The following is a 23,580-nucleotide window of genomic DNA, read 5'->3' on the forward strand; positions in this document are numbered from 1 at the left end:
GCTGCACTCAGCAACTAAATTACAACCACAATAAATGCAGAAATATTGCATAGTCCATAGGCTTTCAATAAATGTTCTTTATTGTTCTTATATTCCGGCAACTCCACTGCTTTACAGTAAGCTTTCTATCAGCGTAACTCAATAAGTCCCCCGACCCAGTCCCGTGTTTCGCCGAGGCTGCGTCGAGAGGGACAGTAGATGTAAATCAATAGTTCTGAAAATAAAATATATAAAAAGGACTATATAAAGGGATGAACCATGACCAACCAAAAGTCAAATATTACAATTTCAAATGTACAAAAATATTTACATACCAAAAGCATGTCCACATAAAATTTGACAGGGAGCGCGTCTATACACCTTACACAAGAGTTTTTTAACAGAGAAAAAGGCGCAAAAGACAAGTGAACCAATCAACTTTCTGCAGGGAATGACCAATCAGGAGCCAGACTGGTTAGAGTGAATCAGAATTAAATAAAATAAGTCCATTCCAGTTCTTTGTTTAAACCATTGGGTATCACAGTATTCAAAATATATATCCACCTCTGTTCTTTCCGTATTAAAAGTTCTGAAAAATTGCCCCCACGGCTCGGAGGGACAACGACTTCCAACACAAAAAAAGAATAAATCAGATAAGGTGTGTGACAGCTGGATCCAATGTTCAACCAGTGGTGCATTTTCACGTAGCTTCTTGATGTTAGACCTATGCTCACTAATCCGTGTTTTTATCATTCTTGCAGTCTTACCCACATACAATTTGTTACATGGGCATTTAATAATGTAAATTACCCTGTCCGAATTACAGTCTGAAAAATATCTTAAATCAAAAGTTTTGCCAGAGATTGGATGTTCAAAGGATGACATAGTAGCTGTGTGTGAACATATTGAACAATGTCCACAGGGTTTATGTTCTCCAATGGAATGGCGGCTCCTATCTAATGTAACCAGATTGGAGTGTGTTAATAGATCACGTAAATTCTTACCTCTCCAGAAAGTGAACCTAAGCCCACTCTGAAACACATTTTTAAGCGCTAGAGAATTCCAATGTTTCCGGATAATATTGGTTATTGACTTACTCTTAATGGAGAAAGGTAATATACAATTAACTGTAGTGTCGGTTGAACAAGCTTGTGGCCAAAAAAGTAAATCCCTATTTACATAAAGGGCTTTTTTAAAAGCTTTCCACAAAACCTTGCTCAGGTACCCCCTCTCACAAAACCGGGACATCATCTCCTTAGCTTTTGTGATGAACTCAGGCTTAGAAGAGCAAAGCCGTCGTAATCTCAGAAATTGGCCTGTGGGGATATTGTTCTTAAGAGCCCTGGGATGACAGCTGTCATAGCTGAATAATGTATTGCGGTCAGTGTCTTTCCTAAAGATGGGGTTAAAAAATTAGTATTATCAAATGAGATGAGAAGGTCCAGAAAAGACACTTGAGATGTGTGAATGTTGAAGTTAAACTGTAAATTGGTGTTACATTGATTTAACCAGTCGAGAAACATATAAAACTGCATATCTGTACCTAACCAGATTATGAAAATATCGTTAATAAACCTTAGCCATAAATGAAGAAAACCTGACCATTCGCGACATATAAACAAGCCAAGCTCGGGGCCATGGTGGCACCCATGGCGGTGCCTTTCACCTGTTTATAGTATGTTTTATCAAAACGAAAGTAGTTCTGTGTGAGAGCTAATCTCGCTAACTGTATCAAAAAAGTAGTCGGTACATGTTCAGAATCTGAACGTGTATTAAATGTGTCTTCAATTATCCTTAAAGCCTCCTCTTGTGGAATATTAGAATATAACAAAATTATATCTAATGTGACGAGATAACACGAGGCTAACGGTGTCTCTAACACATTCAAAATGGTGATTAAATGCGATGAATCGCGTACATAAGATTTAATAAGAGGTACAAAAGGCTTAAGGAAAATGTCTACAAACTGGGAGAGGGGTTCTAAAACAGAGCCAATTCCTGAGACTATCGGACGGCCAGGTGGATTCCTTAATGTTTTGTGAATCTTGGGTAAAACATAAAAAACTGGAATTACCAGGTGTTCTATTGACAAAAAACTAGCCTCCCATTGTGTAATCCAATTTCGTGTCACAGCATCCTGAACCAGTAAAGAAATTTCAGTTTTCAAATCAGTGGTGGGATCATTCTCTAAAGGCAGATAAAAAGTAGGAACATTGAGTTGGCATAACACCTTGGCCTCACAGTCACACTTATTCATCAGAACAATTCTCCCACCCTTATCGGCAGATTTGACTATTATACTTGAATCAGAAGCCAGAGCCTTAATCGATAAATTTTCATTCTTTGACAGATTATAGTGCACATAATTCTTCTTTAATAATAAAGACAATGTTGGCTCGTACCAATCTTTCAAAAACTGCTAAACAGGGATGTATCGGACCCGAAGGGATCCACCTGGATTTTACCCATCTTGTATCCTAGGCGCATCGGCAAAGAAAAGTTTAAGTTTTAAAGATCTGAAGAACCGATAAAGATGTATCTGTAAATCAAAATCATTATATTGAATTGTTGGAACAAATGACAAACCCTTCCCCATTACATTTAATTCATCTGTTGACAATGAACAAGAGGATAATTTAAATTTAATGTTAGAATGTATTGCCACAGGTCTGTCTGTTGTCAAGTAACATGTGTTACACGGAGTGTCTGAGATGTCAACGGGCGACCCCGAGACTGGGTGCCCCGATTGTTGCGCTGTGGCTGGCCAGAGTCTAAAAAAGAGGTGGCAATAGATGAATAAGAGATGAAGCCATGTTTGAGGTAGGTCTCTGATCGCCCCGGGAAACCTGTAAAGTGCTGGGCTGCACCTCTTCCCCTGAAGACTCGTCTGAGGAGGTCTGCGCAAAAGTTACAGTTCTCTTGTTTGTATGATTTGAAGACATCCATTTATACATGTACCCTTTTTTGTAATCAAATTCATCTCTTTGAAATTTTTTATATTTTGTTAGTTTTAGGTCCCATTTAAACTTGTCCAAATTTTCCTCAAATTCCAATCTTTGTTGTTCAAAGAGTTCAACTGGAGAACTACTCTTTATAGCTTCAATCTATACTTCCAACTCGTCTTTGAGTGGTCGTCAATTGTTTGGTTGTCTCAATAATCAATAACATGAGATCAAACGAGCATTTGTTGAGAATCTGATTCCATCTTGTTACAAAATCAGCATTCTCTACATGCAAGCGTGGTTCCTTCTGCACTCTGAGACCTCGAGGAATTTGTCTCACTCTGCAGTATTCTATCAAAGTAGATACATGTAACTCTGCTCGGGTAAGGCGTTTCTGTAAATTTATAGCATCTAACCAGGAGATAAACTGGAATTCACCCGTGACCGAGTCCGTGAAGAAAGGAGTGTCTGTCAGGACCGCTTTAAAGGCATCATCCGAATAACTAAAAGTTTGATCATCGGCCATGAACGCCATTCATGGCACTCATATACAGAGGAAAATTCCAAACCAACAATATAAGAACAATAAAGAACATTTATTGAAAGCATATGGACCTTGCAATATTTCTGCACTTATCGTGGTTGTAATAAACAAATTTGTTCATACAAAATTATTCAAAGTTGTTAAATCACAAGAGGATTGTGAGAAATTGCAAGAGGGCCTTGTGAGACTGGGAGACTGGGCATCCAAATGGCAGATGACATTTAAGATGGACGAGTGCTAAGTGATGTACATAGGGAAGAGGAACCCAAATGATTGCGTCACCACCCAGGAAAAAGATCTATGCATCATCACAGATAATATATTGAAATTCTCTGCCTAGTGTATTGCGATAGCCAAGAAAGAATGTTAGGATTATTAGGAAAAGACTGGAGAATAAAACAGAGAATATCATAATGCCTCTGTATTGCTCCATTATATGACAGCACTTTGAATAATGTGTACAGTTCTGGTCACTGCAGCTCAAAAAAGATATAACAGAATTAGTAAACCTACAGAGAAGGAGATAGAACAATTCCCTATGAGGAAAGGCTAAAGAGGTTAGGGCTCTTCAGCTTGGAGAAATGGCTGAGAGGAGATAATATAGAGTCTATAAAATAATGAGTGGATTGGAATGGATTAATGTGAATCAGTTCTTTACGCTTTCAAAAGTACAAAGTGTAGGGGACATGCCATGAAGTTACTAGGTGATACATTTAAGACAAATAGGAGAAAAAATACTTTTTACTCAACGCATAATTAAACTCTGGAATTTGTTGCCAGAGGATATGGTGAAAGCTATTAGTGTAGCTGGGTTTTAAAAAGTTTGGATAAGTTCCTGGAAGAAAAGTCAATAAACCATTATGAAGGTGGACATGGGGAAATTCCCTGCTTGTTCCTGGGATAAGCAACATGTAATCTATAAAATTTAGGGATCCTGCCAGGTACTTGACCTGGATTGGCCACTGTTGGAAACAGGATACTGGGCTGATAAACCTTTGGTCTGACCTAGCATGGCATATCTTATGTTCTTAAGCAACATTTAAGGTATGATATTGCCATATTGTGGCAATATTTTCAAAGATTTCCTTTTTCCAATGGAAATAAGCACTTTTGATGCAAATAAAACAACATGGCTGACTTAGAAAAATGTCAGTCCCATTATGTTAGTGCATTTCAGGAAGGTGCAGTTATTTTTTCCGGGGGACCTCTAGATACTAATGCACATCCCAATGTACCTGGGAGGCCTGTTAAAGGTACAGACCTCAAAATAACTACACCCCCCCCCAAATGGCCAAATGTCTCCTGGGGTCTTGGTAGACCTCAGGGCCACCTGTCAAGGCAGTCCCATGATACAAAGTAACAAAAAACTTTTTATAATCATGCACAGACATCCTGCCACCTACCCAAATCCCTCCCCTTTGCATTACAAACCCACATGCGCCAACCAACACCCCTTCCTTCCAAGGTGGTAGCCTCCTAACCTTCAAACAAAGGTGGGATAAGGGCAAAGGCCTTTTGCACGATTTTACTTTTGTATTGCGAGGCTACCTCGACAAGGCAGGGGTCTACCAAGACCCCGGGGGGTAAACTTAGCTACTTTGCAGAGCAGGGGAGGAATTTTGGGCCTCAGGCCTGTTAACGTCATGGTAGCTCTAGCCGAGGTAGGTCGCCATCATGCATGGAGGCCCCGTTTTGCAGCGCGATTTTTTGTCACGCATTTCTCCTGCACTAAAAAATTCATGCAGTGAGACATGCCATGATATTTTGTCAGAGAGAGGAAAAATATCTCAGGAACCCTCCCCAATGATATCTCAGGAACCCTCCCCAATGATATTCACCCTCCCTCAATAAAATATCACGGCTTAGTTAATCACCCCCTAAATGTATACCAGAGGCAATGGATTGTGAAGTGACTTGCCCATAGTCCAAAGGAATTTCAGCAGGATTTGAACCCTAGAGTCCTTAGTTTGTAGCCTGCTTCTCTAGCCACTCCATTCTGTAGAGATTCTGCTTTCCATTTTATTTTCTGCAGGATTTTTATCCTGTTTTGACTCTATGCCATCCTTAACATATAGTGCCACCTCTCAACCAATTTGACCTGGCCTGTCATTTAGATATAAATTTTACCCTGGTATCACAGTGTCCCGTTGGATATGTTACTTCCACTCCGTTCAGTGCCATACATTCTAACTCTCTAATCTTATTTTTTAGACTTCTGGAATTCACATTTTTGTTTGCTTTTTTATTGTATTCACAACTTGCCTCGCAGTTGAAATAGGTAGTTTGGAATCATTTATCTCTGTCTTCTCTTTTTTCAAATGCACCTTTATTCTAACTTTCCCGTTATGCCAGCATTCTTTGAAGAATCCTCACTCCAAACCATGTACTCCTGAGCAACTGAAAACTTTCCCCCATGGTTTAATTTAAAAGCTGCTCTACCTCCTTCTTAAACATTAGCGCCAGGAGCTGGTTTCATACTGCTTAAGGGGCAGATAATCAAAAGTCATTTAGACAGATAACTTAAAAACATAAACTGGATAACTTATCCACTAACCGCCTTACTGAATATGGACCTCAGAATATTACTGTGAAACTGTTTCTACTCATTGTGGAAGTTGCTTACACTGTTTATAGATTTTATCACTAGTATTTGTATTTAATCTTTTGTTTATTCACAGCGTTTGCTGCAGTTGCCTCCTGCCATGATAAAAGCAGCAATGTTTGATTTCAGTGTGTTTGGCTGTTTCACAGGGACAATACCCCTCCGAAGTCATTCAAAGAGGCGCATCCATTACCACATGGGCCACGATCCCAGGTGAGGCTACACATACGCAGACAGTATTTAAGTTCTCAAGTCTCATCTCATATGTCTTTGCAGATTCCACACCATTTTGATTGCCCTTCTCTGGAATGCTTCAACCCTCTCTCTTTCTATTTTGAGATGCAGCCTCCGATAAACCACCAATAAAAATAAATTTTAAAAATGGGATGGGGGGGGGGGGGGGAGAAGTGACACCCACATACTCTGCGCCTCTGCTTTCAGCGTGTTCCTTTTCATCTGCCACTGGTGAAGTCAGACAGAGATAAGTATAGAAGAGATAGAACAGCAATGCCACATGAAATATTCTACGGAAGTGACAGAAGAGAAAGCAAGTTTTTTTTATGGTTTCCAATATACAAGACGAAGGAAAAAAATTTTGTACAAAGGGATCAATGTCTGTTGGTGCAATAATGCAATAAAATAATGCTATAAATAATCAAAATACAGCATAATGATTGAAAATACAAATAATGCATCATTCATCTAAAACACAAACAAAAGATAAATACAACAATAATCTGGAGCAGAACTCAGACTAACCCCACTCGCTCCAATAACTGGGAACTTGTCAGGTTCTTATGGCCTGTATTGGCCACTGTTGGAGACAGGATGCTGGGCTTGATGGACCCTTGGTCTGACCCAGTGTGGCATGTTCTTATGCTCTGGGAGGACAAAGTTACTAATCCAGCTACAAAAGCAATGGTTCATATCTAAAATGACACACCTAGTCATCCCTTCATAATACCTACAGCCCATCCAACACCTCTAGAGAACAGAAATTCCTTGGGGATCCCCTGGTCACTTCAGAAGGAGCTCTCAAAGCATATTGCATCACCCCACCACCAACTCAATCTGCCCTGTCATTTTGAGATAATTTGTATCACAGTGTCCTATTGGTCATTCTTTCTTTATCAGTTCTCTGAGATGCCTATAATGTCTATATCTTCTTTTAGAATCATACATTCTTTCTCTCCAATTTTCTAGACTTCTAACATTTGGATATAGACAACTAAATCTATGCTTTTTATTTCTATTCACAACCTGATTATTAGCAATTGATATAGGTAATTTGGAATCATTCATGCTTTGCATTTAAAGCTACCTGAGCTACCTCTGCCCTTAGCTCTCTATCGAGATACTCTAACTTTCCTGTTTTAACAATATCTTTTGAAGAGCCTTAACTTTGAACCATATGCTTTTGGCGGCTCTCAATTTTCCTGATGATCTAGTTTAAAAGTTGTTCTATCTCCATTTTAACTCTTAGTACCAGCAGCCAGGTGCCATCATAGTTAATGTGGATGCCATCCCATTGGAACAGGGTCTCACTTACTCAATAAATGATCTCCAGTTCCTGAAAATCCACAGCCCTCCTCCCTGCGCCATTGTCTCATCCACACATTGAAACAATGGAGCTCAGCCTGTGTTGAACTGGGAGAATTTCTGAGAATTCTACCATGGAGTTTCTTGATTTTTTTTTTTTTTGAAAATATGTTTATTAACATTTTGTAATGACAACAGCATAAAACAGAACTCATACAGCAACTGTAGCAACAGTGCCAAACAGAAATCCAGATAACTAGCCCAACAAATTTACCCCCCCCCCCCCCCCCCCATCCCCCCCCCATCCATCGCCAGCCCATGGGGCGCCCCAAGGGGCGATGTGGAGAGCTATGCTTACATCAAATACCAAATACCAATTTTTACAGGTCGGCACCGACTCGATCGTCTTCAGTGTCCTTGCGCCAGGGGTCAGGCACCCGGCCAGTGTGCGGTCCTAAATAAACAGTAAAGGCAGCCCAAACTTTTGAGGTAAGTACAAGCCTCTTTGGCGTAGCTGCTGTCAGCAGGGCATGTTCCATGGAACACAAGTTTACCAGGCGTTTGAACCACATTTCATAACTGGGAGAGCTCGTCTGAAGCCAGGCAGCCAAAATTATCCTCTTCCCCACTAGACCAGCTTTAGCCACAAAAAGTTTCCGGGTAACGGAAAACGACACCAAAGCCGGAGCATCCGACCCAAACAGCCAAAGATGCGGATGGAGTGGCAATTTGGTTTTTAAGATAGCGGAGCAGGTAGCACGCACCTGGCGCCAGAATCGGAGTACCACACCACAATCCCAAAAACAGTGAAAGTACGAGGCAGGACCCGCTGCGCATTTTGGGCATTGGGGGGATGTAGTAATGTTCATTTGGTAAGCCCGTTGGGGCGTGATATAACAGTGCCAAAGAAACTTGTACTGTGTCTCTCGCAATATAATGGGGTAGATTTTAAGAGGCGCGCGAACAGCCTACTTTTGCTTGCGCATCAGACTCAAGCAAAAGTACGCTGGATTTTAGTAGATACGCGCGGAGCCGCGCGTATCCACTAAAATCCTGGATCGGCGCGCGCAAGGCTATCGATTTTGTATAGCCTGCGCGCGCCGAGCCGCGCTGCCTCCCCCCGTTCCCTCCAAGGCCGCTCCGAAATCGGAGCGGCCTCGGAGGGAACTTTCCTTTGCCCTCCCCTCACCTTACCCTCCCTTCCCCTACCTAACCCACCCACCCGGCCCTGTCTACACCCCCCCCTTACCGTTGTCGGGGGATTTACGCCTCCCGGAGGGAGACGTAAATCCCCGCGCGCCAGCGGGCCTGCTGCGCGCCGGGCCGCGACCTGGGGGCGGGTACGGAGGGCGCGGCCACGCCCCCGGGCCGTAGCCACGCCCCGTACCCGCCCCCAAAACGCGGCCGACACGCCCCCGAAACGCCGCGTCGACCGGGCCCGCCCCCAACACGCCCCCGACACGCCCCCCTCCGAAAACCCCGGGACGTACGCGAGTCCCGGGGCTCTGCGCGCGCCGGGAGGCCTATGTAAAATAGGCTTCCCGGCGCGCAGGGCCCTGCTCGCCTAAATCCGCCCGGTTTTGGGCGGATTTAGGCGAGCAGGGCTCTGAAAATCTACCCCAATATTATCTGACAGCACAGCTAAATCCATGAAGCATTGTTTAAATTCAGAGAGGGTGAGGGAAAAAAGAGCCCACGGTGTCCACTTCGCATAGCAGGATTCTACAGCGTGCGGGTCGGCCAGGTGAATTGATTCTTTATAGTAATAAGAGATGGCCGGTGGGCCCCTCCTTCCCACCTGAACAATGTCCCTGAGACGTCGAACCGCCGGGGTGTCTGCGAGCAGGGCCTTTTTAGACTTAAGGAAGTGGAATACTTGATGGTACGCGTAGAGGTCTGTGTCGGGCAGAGAGAAACGCTGTTTAAGAGAGGCAAAGGAAAGGAGATCCCCGGTCACTCCCTCATAGAGGTCAAAAATGTAGGTGAGTCCCAGGCGGTTCCAGCGAACGAAAGAACTCCCTGTTTTCCCCGGGGGAAACAAGTCATGGCCCGCAATGGTGATGCATGAGGTGAGAGTACCCTGAATGCCTCCCAACTTGCAGAACAGTTTCCAGGTTTCCCGACATGTACTCAAAACCACCTGTGGCTTAAGGCGGGTGGGGAGCAGACGCGCATCCAAGTGGATGAGCGGATTTAACGAAGAGACGCCAAACCACTCTAGGAGGCAGGGATGTGGGGTAAAAGTCGCCGTGGCAAAGAGCCAGTCCTTAACATATCGTAACCCACAAGCGAGGTTGTACAGCGCCAAATTCGGACAGCCCAAGCCCCCCTCCTCCCGAGGCCCCATGAGCACGGCCATGGGTAATCGCGCCCTCCTGCCTCGCCACAAAAACTTGCGCAATGTCTGAAGAAGTGTAGTGTGGTCCCGTTTTTTTATCCAAAGTGGGGCCATCTGAATAGTGTAGAGCCATTTGGGGAGGACAACCATTTTGAAAAGGTGTATGCGCCCCACTAAGGACAAAGGGAGGGAAGTCCACCCCCTCAGCGCGGCCGTGGTGTACTTCAGCAGCGGTGTTATATTAACGTTGTAGAAGTTATGCAACCGGACGGGGATCCGTATGCCCAAATATTTAAGGTGATCCGACACCCATCGAAGGGGAAAACCACCCACCCAGGTCGAACACATGGTCCCGGTAACGTCTAAAGCCTCCGACTTGTCTTGATTGATCCGCAAGCCCGCAAAACACCCAAAGTCCTGCAGAATATCTAAGATCACAGGTAAAGAACGTTGAGGCTGTGTAACAAACATTAAAAGATCATCTGCGAAAGCAGCTATTTTGAAAACATGGCGGGGCCCACCAAAACCCTTCACCTGGGGACAAGCAGCGATCTTACGCAGTAAAGGATCAATCGATAAGATATACAGCAACGGGGAAAGAGGGCACCCCTGACGAACCCCCCGCCGAACGTCCACCGCGTCCGAGAGGCAGCCGTTTGCTAAGATATAGGAGGTTGGGTTATCGTATAGAAGCAAAATATAAAGAAGAAAATCCCCGCGTATGCCAAACCGCTGTAACACCGAAAACAAGTAAGGCCACGCCACCCGGTCGAAGGCCTTCTCCGAGTCGAAGCCGATAGCCAGGGCAGGGATCTCCTGTGTTTGGCAGATAGTCATAGCGGTAAGTAATTTTATGATATTGACCTGAGGTTTGCGTCCACGGATAAATCCCGTCTGATGGGGCGAGATCAGATGAGAGAGAAAGATACCCAATCGGTTCGCCAAGACCTTGGCCAGGATTTACTGATCACAGTTCAAGAGAGAGATCGGCCGGAAGGAAGAAGGGCTAGTCAGATCCCTGCCCGGCTTAGGAAGAACCACAATATGCGCTTCAGTAAAGCGAGAAGAGAAACCCTGGGTGGCAAGGCCATCAATGAAATACCGCGTCAAGGGTGTACCAATGAAAGAGAGGAGAATCTTGTAGAAGTCATAGGAGAGCCCGTCGGGCCCTGGGGATTTCCCGGCTGCAGCGGCCGAAATAACTTGGGTTATCTCGTAAGTCCGCAGGGGGCGATTCAAGAATTCACGCTGCGAAGCCGTCAGCGAAGGCAGGGGCAAGTCCTGAAAAAAGAGCTCCTCCTCCGCCTGTCCCTCCGGGGTTTCAGAAGCATATAGGGTAGCATAAAATTGCCTGAAAACCTCACAAATTTCCGATTCTGTATGGGCCGTTGCCCCAGAAGGGGTGGTCAGGGTAGGGATGATCGATCTAGGCTTCTGAATCTTGACCAGGTTAGCCAGTAACCTACTAGGTTTGTTCCCAAACTGAAATAGTGTTTGTTGCCCCTTTTGGAGGTAATGTTTAGTTCGGAGGTCTAATAATGTATTCAGACGGCCCAATACCCCATAAAATCCCGACCGGTTTGCCGCCGTATTGTGTCGGTTTAACACTGTTTTTGCCTGATTCAGTTGGGTTTCAAGGTGAAGGATATCCTGATTTAATTGTTTTTTTCGGCTGTGAACATACGCTATGATTTCGCCCCGAAGCACCGCCTTCCCAGCCTCCCAAAAGAGCTGGGGTTGACCGACGTGTTGCTGGTTATTGCGAGCATATTCCGTCCATTTAGTTTTTAAGAAAGCTTGGAATCGGGTATCGTCCTTAAGATAAGCCGGGAACCTCCAAAGGCGTACTTTTGGCACAGACGAGTGAGAGGTAAGAGTGATGGACACCGGTGCGTGATCTGAAATAGCTTGAGTTTCTATAACCGCAGTGGCGACTTGGAAAAACCGTTCTTGGGAGAGAAGAATGTAGTCGATACGCGCCAGCGACCCGTGAGCCCTGGAGATATGAGTATAGTCTCGTTCGGTAGAGTGTAATGTACGCCAGACATCGAGAAGCTGTAAGTGATGGCACAAATAGGCGATCCCCTTCCGCCTCCTCCCCGGGGTAGACACAGGTGCTGGGCTTCTGTCTAAGGAGGGATCATGTACACAGTTAAAGTCGCCCGCTACATATAGTGTACCCCGGGTATGTGTATGCAGTTTGTTACTCAAGTCCTCAAAGAATGCGTGCGTGTAGTCATTGGGAGCATATACGTTGCAGATAGTAACCGGTGTCTGACTCCAAAGTCCCTGCAAAATGATAAACCTGCCTTCTGGGTCAGTGATGGCATGAGAAACTACAAAGTTACAAGACTTGTGAATAAGGATAGCCACCCCCGCCTTCCTATGGACTGCGGGGGCGTAGACACAGGTGCCCACCCAGTCCCTGCGAAGCTTGGCGCTCTCAGTGTCATTAAGGTGTGTTTCCTGGATACAGGCGATGTCCGCCTGAAGCCGTCTGAGATAGGACAGTACTTTCTTACGTTTTATCGGCGTCCCCAGGCCGTTTACATTCCAAGATATGAGTTTAACCATCTCTGATTATCCAAGAGAGTAAGGAATTATCAAGGCATACATCACAACCAGCGAGGGGACCTCCCAGCTGAGCCCCCCCCCCCGTGACGCCACCCAAAGCGGATGTATCGGTACCTCCCCCAGGAGCATGCAAGTGACATGAACAGCAAGCATAGCAACATCTGTGTAAAAGCCAAGACCACAATATACAGTAACCCCAACAGCCAAGCGTTCTCTGCACCCTCCCCCCTTCCCCCTTGCATCCCCCTCACCCACCCCCTCCCTACCCCAAACTCCCTGCAGCCCCCCTCCCCACCCCCCCGCTACATCCATCCCCCCCCAAACTAACCCCCCACACACTCCCTCCCCCATACCACCCACACATACACTCCAGTCACGTTCGCTCACTATCTGCCCACTGTCCCACCCCGATCCCCAACCCCCCAATCAAACAACAAGTCCTCCAACAGTACTCCTCGCTCCTGGCGAAGAGTCGGGCCCGTATAGGATGTACGGGCACCCCGCCGCTCCAGTTGTTCCGTCCTCGGGTCCCGTCCGCTCGCCCATCCGGATAAGCACTCCCCGACCGAGCCGCTCCGCGTCCGGGTCACAGCGCCCAGGGGCCCCAAGGGAGACCGCCGGCGTGGAATCTCCGACATCAACATCAAGATCGTTCACGTTCCCCTAGGGCCCCCGCCGACGCCACCAGGGCACGTACTCATTGTAACTCACTCCGGCTGAGCCAACAACAGTCCCATAAAAATGAGTCCGTTAGGAATCCGGTAAACACCATCAAACCGTGAACTACATCGTTTAAGCTTAGAAAAACAAAAATAAAAAAGGAAGAACCACCACATTGAGGAAAGTCTCCCGCTTGCTTGGCCCTCCGGCCTGAGGCATGCGTTCCAGCTCCCTATGAATCACTTGGGGAAGAGTGTCTGAGCTTCCTCCGGTGTGTTGAATGAGTAAATCTTCCCATCCTTCCATACTTTTAATATAGCCGGGAATTGCAGAGCGAATTTGATATTCATGTCCACTAAGCGGGAACAAGTCGGGGAAAACTGGCGCCGCAATTGGGTCACCCGAGCCGAATAGTCCTGAGTGAGGCGAATCTTGTGATTTTTATAAATCAGCTCCTTTTTAGCCCTAAAAGCCATCCAGATCTTTTGCTGATGCGCCGCATTGAGCACCTTAGCTATGGCTATTCTAGGGCGTTGCTCCGCGTTCCGTTTGGGGCCGATCCTGTGGGCCCGCTCGATATGGAACAGGCCCTGAAGGTCCGGAAGCCCCACTGCCGCTGGTAGCCATTCCTCAAGGAAGGGACCCAAGCCCTGTTCGTCAACCACTTCTGGGAGGCCCAGGAACCGCAAATTCGCCCGTCGCGATCGGTTTTCTAGGTCGTCTAGTTTGTCTGTCAGAGCCTTTAGTTCCGCCTCGTGTTTCTGAATCGTCACCTGCGCCGCCGCCATTTCGTCCTCAGCGGCCGAGATCCGGCCTTCCGCCTGGTCGATCCGCGGCCCCAGCTCCGACATTGCAGCACTCACCTCCGCCAGCTTAGAGTGAATGCCGGCTAGCTTTTCATCCAGGGTGCCGGCAATCGTTTCCCGCAGGAGCGCCACAGTAAGGGGGGTCGCCGGCTCCGAATCCGGGTCGCTGGGCGCCGCCGCCATTTTAGGGTCTCCCGGCTTGCTGCGATCTTTATCCTTTTTTGTGCTCCTGGAAGCCATAGGAAGCGGAGATTTCTGCATATATCGCACAATCGACATAAGCCGGAAGCAGTGAGTGCCAAAAAGTGGTGGTTCTAGCCAGATAGTGCCGTTATTCCCAGTGTGTGAGCAGCGGGGTGGCCGGAGCTGGTGAGAAACACGTCCTCCTCAGCACATCACCCCACGTGACCTCGAGTTTCTTGATTTTTTGTGATGGCATAGTCACCCAGAGGTGAGACCCCCCAAAATCAGGAGTGAGCAGAGGACACATAGATTCTGACTGGAGCAGGAGCAGGAGATATTCTGCCTATTATAGCCATCTTCCCTTGGATTGAGTCCTCAAGTGCTGGTGGCACCCACAGAAGCAGTGTAGGATCATTGCAGGAACACAAGATACACAAAGCAATCTAGGAATAAACAGGAAAACAAAACAGAGGCCCAAGACTAGGACCAAACATAAAACTATAAGTAGGATCAAGCTCTGGTGAAGTGTAGATTGTAAGCCTGCAATACTGGAATATAACTGTGTCCAAACAGGAACAAGACGCCACCAGCAGGAAGTGTGGACTACAGAGCTGGGAGGGCTAACTAGAGTGTCTAGATAAGAACAAGATGGCCACTAGCAGAGAGTGTGGGGCATATAGCTGGGAGGACTAACCAAAGTACCCAAGAGGCCCACCAAGGCCCTCTTCTGGCAGGAGGTACAAAGTGCTGAACCAGGCCTCATAACTATAATCTCCTACTTATAAGCCTAAACTTGGCTTTTAGAACCTCCCTCCTTCCTATGTCATTGATACCCACATATACCATGACAGCCACCTCCACCCTAGTATTCTCTAAAATGTTATCTAGAGGTAGCATTGTGATATCACACCTAAGAATTTTATTACATGATTTCTTTCCTGGTTCAGTTACAAAACAAATTACAGGCACCCCCCAGTCACCGCTACTAATTTGTTGTTTTTGTTTGCCTCCTTTAATCTGTTGTGTTAGGACTGCCTTGGCTTCTGTTGCAGTCTATCTCTGAGAAATAAGAGAGAGGGCGTGATAGACAACCTCACAGCAAATTTAACTTCAGGTATTTCTGAGTGAACAAGGCTTCTTCCTCAGATAGGTTCAGCCTTCATTTTTCCCTCATTAACATGCGACTTCTGTTCCAGTGATTCTGCATAGAGATATGTGTAGGGAAATAGAGGTGGAGCCACTTCAAGGATTTCAATACTGACTGAATGGTAGACTTTTAAGATGCTGCACAGTACACAGACGGGGCAGCTTTCTTTAGAAAAAAAAGGTTTCTGGCCAGTCAGATGGCCCAGTTTAATTCCCATATGAAAGGATAGGAAAGCAATGTTATGGGGGTCTCTACCACATTGAGAACAAGCTTTGAGGAGTGCCTGCATCAGGAGTTGATGCCAGAGAGGAGTCAGATACAAAAAAACACGAGTGAGAGAGTAAAAGAAGCAATTCTAGCCAGCAAACAAGAGCATCTGCTTAAGACAAAACCCAACGTGCAGCTGAGACTAGGAGAGCTGCACCTGCATTGTACGTGGGATGCTCCAGAAACCTCTGTCCTAGGGAATGCCATTGATGGAGGGGAGGAGGGACGTGCAGGGCTTCATGATCTATTCATTTAAAAAATACAAGTGAAAAGTCAAGGCTGGCCAAAGAGGGAAATATAAACGTGCATTGTTACCTTATCTGTGTATACGAAAAATAGGATCACCACGATGAGTTCCAAAAGGAATATAATTAATAGCAGGATGAAAAACTGGCAAAAGAAAACAGAGAGAAAGAGAAATGCATCAGAAGCTGCTAAAGCTGCATGATATAAACATACACCGTAGATACACTCCTGACATTTTGGGTCTTCGCTTTTCAGACTGGTTTTATATTTACGAAATTTGCTTTGTTGATAATTCTGCTTGTTGCTCTTCTTGAGTGTGGGCCGTGCTAAGGCGAGTAATAAATCTTTAAATAAATACACACACACACATGAATATGCCCTTGGCTTGCATATGTTGAGTTTGAGTCCCCGGTAATACAGTCACTAATGGTTTCCCCACTGTGTGGCATGATTCGGGGTGTGCACATCTTTCAAACCAACATGTAGTTTAATTTAATATCTGTATTTATAGTCTGACTTTCGTGACACTTCAAAGCAGATCACATTCAGGTACTGTAGGCCCTACGTTTGTACCTGAGGCAACAGAGGATGAAGAGGCTTGTCCAAGGTCACAAGGAGGGCCGAACCCTGGCTTTGCTGCTTCACAGCCTTAGGCTGCTACTCCACACAGTCCAACGTGTACTTGATTCAAACTTTTAAAGAAAAATATTTTTCACTCACAGTGACATGAGCTTCTTTTGATGTACTTTATTTTCGGGGTTCTTTTAAAAAAAAACCAAAACCTTTCCTTTCAAATATGAATAAAGATTCTCAATTTCTGCTGTTCTCGTTCTGATTCTGCTTTTTTCATTTTTTCTTCCGCTTGGGTCTTTTTCCTTTTTTTTTTCCCAGTTTCATTTAGCTTCTCCGTCACCCATCTGCCTCTCAGCCTCTCCACCCGCCTCCTTCACTTCTCTCTGACCCCCATCCTGTCTGTGAGACTTTAGGATGTCCCTCCAGCCATCTCACCCCTCCCCTCCCCCCTCCCAATAGCAGGGCCCTGGCTTTATTTACAGTCACATGTTCAGTGCCATCACAGCTTAAAGCCAATCAGCATTAATAGACTTCATAGTTAAACCTCCCAAAATGAAACTCCCATGGTGAGAGTGGTTTTCCTTATTTATGAGGGCTCACAATGCCTTTGAACTTACAAACATTCACGATAAATAAAAAGTCATGAGAAATGAAGAGCTAAATGTGCCCCATTCCATCATAATACAATCATGCAGCAAGAATGCTTCAGTGCCTCTGACCAGCAGCATCTCCTGTGAAGGCTAATTCCCGGCTTAGGGGGATGAAAGATGTGTTGGAGTGACCCAAATATTAAAACCTATCTTAATCCAGTTCCGGGCCACTGCACCTGTCTGCTAGGCTGACCTCCCAGAGCGGCACGTCTCCTATCACTATCTAATAATGTCAACTGGGCAATGGGGAAAGCTCATTCTGGAAGCTGCTGCAGCCGTCACAGATAGTGTTCTGAAACAAATGAAGCCCATGCTTGCTATTTACCATGAGACAGGGAGAGGGGATGAACGAGGATTATCTCCAAGATCCTTGGGGGCGGATTTTAAAACAATACGCGCGCCGGTACTTTTGTTCGCGCCACCGGCTGAAAGCAGGCGTAACTTTGCGCGCGTCGCCGGCAGCCCCGCTCCGTCCTCCGGTCCCAGGGGCGTGGTCCAGAGGCCTCGACCACGCCCCCGGGCCCCCAGGCCAGCACCACGCCCCCAGGCCCGCCCCCGAAACGCTGCGTTGTTTCGGGAACGCCCCCGGACACGCCCCTCCCTCCCCGTTTCGAAAGCCCCGGGACTTACGCGCGTCCCGGGGCTTTAAGCTCGCCGGCGGCCTATGCAAAATAGGCGCGCCGGTGCCGGATTTACGTGCGCAGGGGTTTTAAAATCCTCCCCTTGGTGTACGCAACCCTTTGGCCTACCCTCAGGGTCTTCCCAAATAACAAACTGTAACGTTTGGTTCTGAAAGAGTTATTTCCTTTTACTGGAGGTAAAATGCAGAAAAATAGGTAGAGCAGCCTGTATACAATTTATTTGTTCGTCTGGGTTAGATGGCAGTGCGCCACACAATCTGAATATAGAAGTGCAAGGTAGACGTTTCTGTATAGGTAACGCCTTTCTCTCTTCCATCACAATTGCTTCCCACCCAGCTGGTTATATCTAACAGGATATTATCCTCGGCTCACCACGGGAACGCTCGGGTGCTGTACTTGTGCACAAAACACAACTCTCCTTTCATAGGGTTGAGAAGTTTTGCCCACTTTCAATTCTCATAATATTCTGCTGGAATGGATTTCTCTCTCCTTCCAGGCTGGCAGATTCTCCAAGGACAAGCAGGATGGCTGTTTTCAGACACTGGTGACATCATCAGATGGAGTCCGGCAAGGAAAACTCATGTCAAAGTTTCTAGAACTTTCACTGAGCCTCACTGAGCATGCTCAGGCATCCATGCGGGGTCCCCGCCAGTCTCTTTTTTTCCACGGTCAGGTGACAGCCTCACTTTGCCAACTTCATGGCCTACTTTTTCTGAAATTACTTTTTTCACAATTCTTTTTTCGCTGTCTCGCACAATCGATGCAGGTTTACCCCCCCAGTTCTCATGTTAGCATCCTAGATAGTTTTTTTTTTACGCTGGTGCATAATGGCCTGGAGAGTGGGAAACACGAGGTCTGCTCGACCTACGATGTTTTCAAAATTTCATTGAGGGTCTCTGCAGTGGGAATCGGTGCCCACAAACTCGTATGGCTGTGGGCCTCGGAAATCAGACCAGAGATGCAGGAGCGACTCGCTGACATGCAATGTGGGGGAGAGAATCTCTTCTGAGATAAGGTCAAGGATGCGCTGACCCAAATCTGGGACCACCAGGTGACCCTGCAGCAGCTCTCCACCAGCACCATGGACCTGCACACCTCATCCAGGAAGTTGTCAAGATCCAGGCCAAGCAGTTACTTCCCTTAACAGAACACATAAGAACATAAGAACATAAGAAATTGCCATGCTGGGTCAGACCAAGGGTCCATCAAGCCCAGCATCCTGTTTCCAACAGAGGCCAAACCAGGCCACAAGAACCTGGCAATTACCCAAACACCTAGAAGATCCCATGCTACTGATGCAATTAATAGCAGTGACTATTCCCTAAGTAAACTTGATTAATAGCAGTTAATGGACTTCTCTTCCAAGAACTTATCCAAACCTTTTTTGAACCCAGCTACACTAACTGCACTAACCACATCCTCTGGCAACAAATTCCAGAGCTTTATTGTGCGTTGAGTGAAAAAGAATTTTCTCCGATTAGTCTTAAATGTGCTACTTGCTAACTTCATGGAATGCCCCCTAGTCCTTCTATTATTCGAAAGTGTAAATAACCGAGTCACATCTACTCGTTCAAGACCTCTCATGGGAATAACCTGCACAGAACGGCAATACCGAGGGTCTCCAGTGCCCAGGGGCCAATGCATTTATGTGTCTGTGCAGTGCCCTTCCCCCCCCCCCCCCCCCCCAATCCTTCTTGTACTAATGCTTAAGGTCACAGAAAATCAGTGGAGTAGCTAGACTGAAAAATTTGGGGGGGAAGCCAAAATGACATTTCCTCATCACACCCACCTCCACAGCATGGCCCCCCTGCTTTAAAATTGGCTATAAAAAAGTATCAATAAGAAAGTCCCAAGGGTCTTCTGCATAGTTTTATAAAGCTGGCTAGTTTCACACTTCTGGTAAAACTGCTATTAAAATTATTTGATATCTTTATTCAACTAATTCTATATGGCTATGAGAGTGAAGTCTGGAATGTATACAGAAAGGGACAGAATGTCAATATAAATCCTGCACCTCCAGTTCTGTAACTCTGTGCATCCACTGAAATTCCCCCAAAAACGGAGCTTGGATGTTTCCCTTACAGCTCATCATACAAAAAGATATTTTCAAATTCTGGTATCACCTCACAGCAATAGCAGCACAAACACCTTCCACTGCCAGATACATTGTGAACTAACACAAAAACCCACAAAAAAAAAGACACTCGAAATCTATATAGCAAACCTATCGTAACGCCAAAGTAGTAACACCAAGGACTCAAACAACAATAGGCCTACCTGTGAAAAAGAACAGGTAAATATTATACTGGGTCCTAGAATACCAATACACCACCTACTGGGGAAACAAAACAAACCCGATTGTTATAGATCTCTACACAGACTCTCAAGCTAGAGAATGGTCACATGCACATAGCAGAGACAGACCCTCACCAAATATAGAATAAAGGATCACAAATTAGACAAAAACTGAAACGGAAACCCCAAGAAGCCAGATTCTGTGTATAACAATACCTGAATGTAAACCGATGTGATATCTCAGTTGAGATCAAATGTCGGTATATAAAAATAATAAAATAAATAAATAAATACATAAATAACCATGGAAAAACAGACCCATCATGCCTCATAAAACAAATAAAATCAAGAAACATAAAGCATCAATTATAATCGTAAAACCATATTAATAAAATAATATTTTAAAACTACTGACAAATAGAGAATCTTTTATTAATTAAAATTATATACATTTTATAAAAATTTCCCAAGCACCAATAAAATATTTCAAACAGCAGACACATTAAAAAACACCAAATAATTAAAACTAATAAGAATTTTAAAAAGCCCCTTCTGTCCATACCTGAAAACTCTTGATTTCCAGTCATCTTGAGATTGTTGAGGATTAGGGGGTTAGGGGGGCACACAAACTTTATCCTCTCTCTCACACATACTCGCATGTCCATTCTCTCTCACACATACGCTGTCACATACACGCTCTGATACACACCCACAACCTCTCTCTCTCACAGACACAGACACACTCTCAGACCCTTTCTCACTCCCCCGGATTCTCATACACACACATAAGTTCTCACCCTCACTGGCTCCATTATATACACACACACATACGCACCCAGGCAGGCTCCCATTCCTTCTCACACTGCTCCTCCCCCCCCTCAGGCATGCACACATTAATTCTCACACAAACACAGACCCCAGGAAGGCACCCATTCATTTACCCCCCCCCCCCTCCAAGGCAGACTCCCATTCATACAAATGCACACACTGAAGGCAGACCCCCCCCCTCTCTTTCTTTTGCCAGCAATCTCAGAGCCTCTCTCGTTCCTCTGCTGCCGCTGTCACTGCTGCCACATGGCTATTGGGGAGGTGCCGATTGCTGCTACTGGCACTGAAGCCCGTTCTGCTGCCTCCTCTGTGCAGGCCCCGTGGTATTAAATATTTGCAGGGCTTCCAGTTTCTCCATGCTGATCTCATGCATCGGGAGACTGGCATAGAGTAAGTGCTACTTTTGCACATTCCCAAAGATAAGATATGTCAATCACTAAAATTTCAAAATTATTATTTATGTATTTTTTTGCCTTTGCTGTCTATCATTGTTTTCTAATTTGATTGGTCACAGCCTTTTCTTTCCCACTTTCCCTTTCTTAGTCTTTTGCCAATTCCTTTTACAGGGTCTCTTTTTTTCTGTTTCTTCTCTCTCCACCTGTATTCTTTCCTTCCTCCCTCAAACATACACTCAGGTTCTCATTCTCATATGCTCTCACACACACACACACACACATACAAACACATATGGCTCTCAGTCTCACACACTGGCTCTCTTTCTCACACACATACACACTCAGGCTCTCATTTTCACACGCTGTCTCTCTCTCACATACATACACAGGCTCTCACTCTCACATGCTGTCTCTCTCATACATACATACACACTGTCTCTCTTTTTCACATGTTGTCTCACTCTCATACACACACAGGCTCTCTCACTCTCACATGCTCTCTCATACAAATACACAGGCTCTCACGTGCTGTCTCTCCGAACATACAGGCTCTCACTCCCACACAGTCTCTCAAATCACTCTCATACCCACACAGGGCCTCAGCCTCCATCTTGCCTCTGGGCTTCCTCTTCGTGGATCGCCACGAGATGGGCTCTGCGGTAGCTCTGATCTTCACAGTCTGCTGCAAGGTAGGATCCACAGTGGCCCTGCAACCAGGCTCCTCTTCTCGGGCTGCCATGAGATGGGATCTGTAGCAGCCCTGTTACCAGGTTTCCTCTTCTTGGAACCCTGCGAGGTGGGATCCGCAGCAGCCCTGCCACAAATACTGCTCCTCTTTTGCATGCAGCCGAAGCTCCAGCAACATTTTTCTTCCAGGGCCATGCAGGCAGGAAGGAGAAGGAGCACCTGTAGGTTTGAAGGTGACTTGGTTTTTTTTTTAGAAACATGTTCAAGGCCCTCAGGTCTAAGATGGGACGGAGTCCTCCTGTTCTCTTTGGAATCAGGAAGTACCTGGAGTAGAGTCTCCGCCCTCTTTTGCCCTGATTGCATGTGCTTGACTGTTCTAGTCATTAAGAGAGAGGAGAGCTCCGTTCGTAGTACCCCCTGATGTGCTTCTGGCCCCCAATATGGGCATGGAGGGCAATTGGCAAGACACACAATAGATTTAATTGGTGGTCGATGGAAAAAACCCACTGGTCCAAGGTTACACTGGGCAACTGGTTCACTTAGAATCACAGCCTGCCCCAGACTGGAGGATCTATTGTCCCGGGTTCGGGCAACCTGTGTTTGCTCCCTACAGCCCAGTCAAAACCCTGTCCCCGGAATTGACTGAGGAGATGGCAGGAGCTTGGGAGCTCTCTGCTGCCTGGGATGGCCATGGGAGCTCTGATGGTGTTGACGGGATCGAGGAGGCAGAGGATAGTACTTTCTTTGGGGAAGAAAGATTTCCTTGGCTCCAGCCTCGACAGCCTCCTGGAGGAGGAGGACAAGTCCGGTGTACTGGCAGATAATTGTTGGAGGGTTTCATGATGGTCCTGGATTTGGGCCACAGCATCCCTCACCCTATCTCTGAAGAGATTCTCTTCAGTACACTGCATGTCAGCAAGTCATTCCTGTACCTCTTGTTTGAGATCAGAGACCTACAGCCATGCAATTCTGCGGGCGCCAATTCCTATTGCAGAAACCCTCAAAGCCATCTCGAAAACATTGTTGGTCACACAGACCTCTTGTTTCCTGCACTCCAGACTCTTGTGCACCAGCAACATCAGGATGTCGTGCTGCTGTTGAGGTAGCTGCTCAGCCACCTCCTGCACCTGCTTCCAGATATCCTGTGAGTATTGGCTCATGTAGAATTGGCAGGCAGTGATGCAGACAAGAAGAATGGTGCCCTGGAACACCTTCCTCCTAAGAGAGTCCACCGCTTTATGGTCTTTCTCTAGGGTCCAAGAGGAATGGGTCCAAGAGCGCTTGGCCCTCTTGAGGACAGACCTGACCACCACCAAATGGTGAGGCAGCTAATGTTTATCAAATCCAGCAGCCTTCTGGATGAGGTAAACCCTGTCGACCTTCTTAATTAATGGGAGGTACTGTGAAGGGGTGTTCCCAAATCCTCAGCAGCAACTCCTTAAGGATCTCATGCACTGGAATCAACACGATCTCCTTAGGAAGCTCCATGAATTGGAGGATCTCAAGCATTTGGTGCCTGGTATCCTTATCAGTCAAAAGCTGGAATGGGATGGCCTCCACCAACACCCTCACAAAACCTGCAAAGGTTAAATCCTCAGGCGGAGACTTCCTTCACTCATCTAGAGGAGAAGGGTCTGATGGGAGACCATCCAAGTCCTCAGAAGTGGACTCCATTTGATCATCC

The 23,580-nt window shown here is 46.1% G+C and overlaps 1 protein-coding gene across 1 annotated transcript in view; it reads right to left on the reverse strand.

Annotated features, from left to right (window-relative positions):
* TSPAN4 (tetraspanin 4) overlaps positions 1 to 23,580 on the reverse strand; it is a 597,345-nt gene that overhangs the window by 120,329 nt on the left and 453,436 nt on the right. Inside the window, 1 exon segment of the mRNA XM_029582420.1 lies at positions 15,897 to 15,971. Within this exon segment, the coding sequence (XP_029438280.1) occupies positions 15,897 to 15,971 (75 nt within the window).

The sequence above is a fragment of the Rhinatrema bivittatum genome, chromosome 17 (assembly GCF_901001135.1).
Source record: "Rhinatrema bivittatum chromosome 17, aRhiBiv1.1, whole genome shotgun sequence".
Lineage (NCBI taxonomy): Eukaryota > Metazoa > Chordata > Amphibia > Gymnophiona > Rhinatrematidae > Rhinatrema > Rhinatrema bivittatum.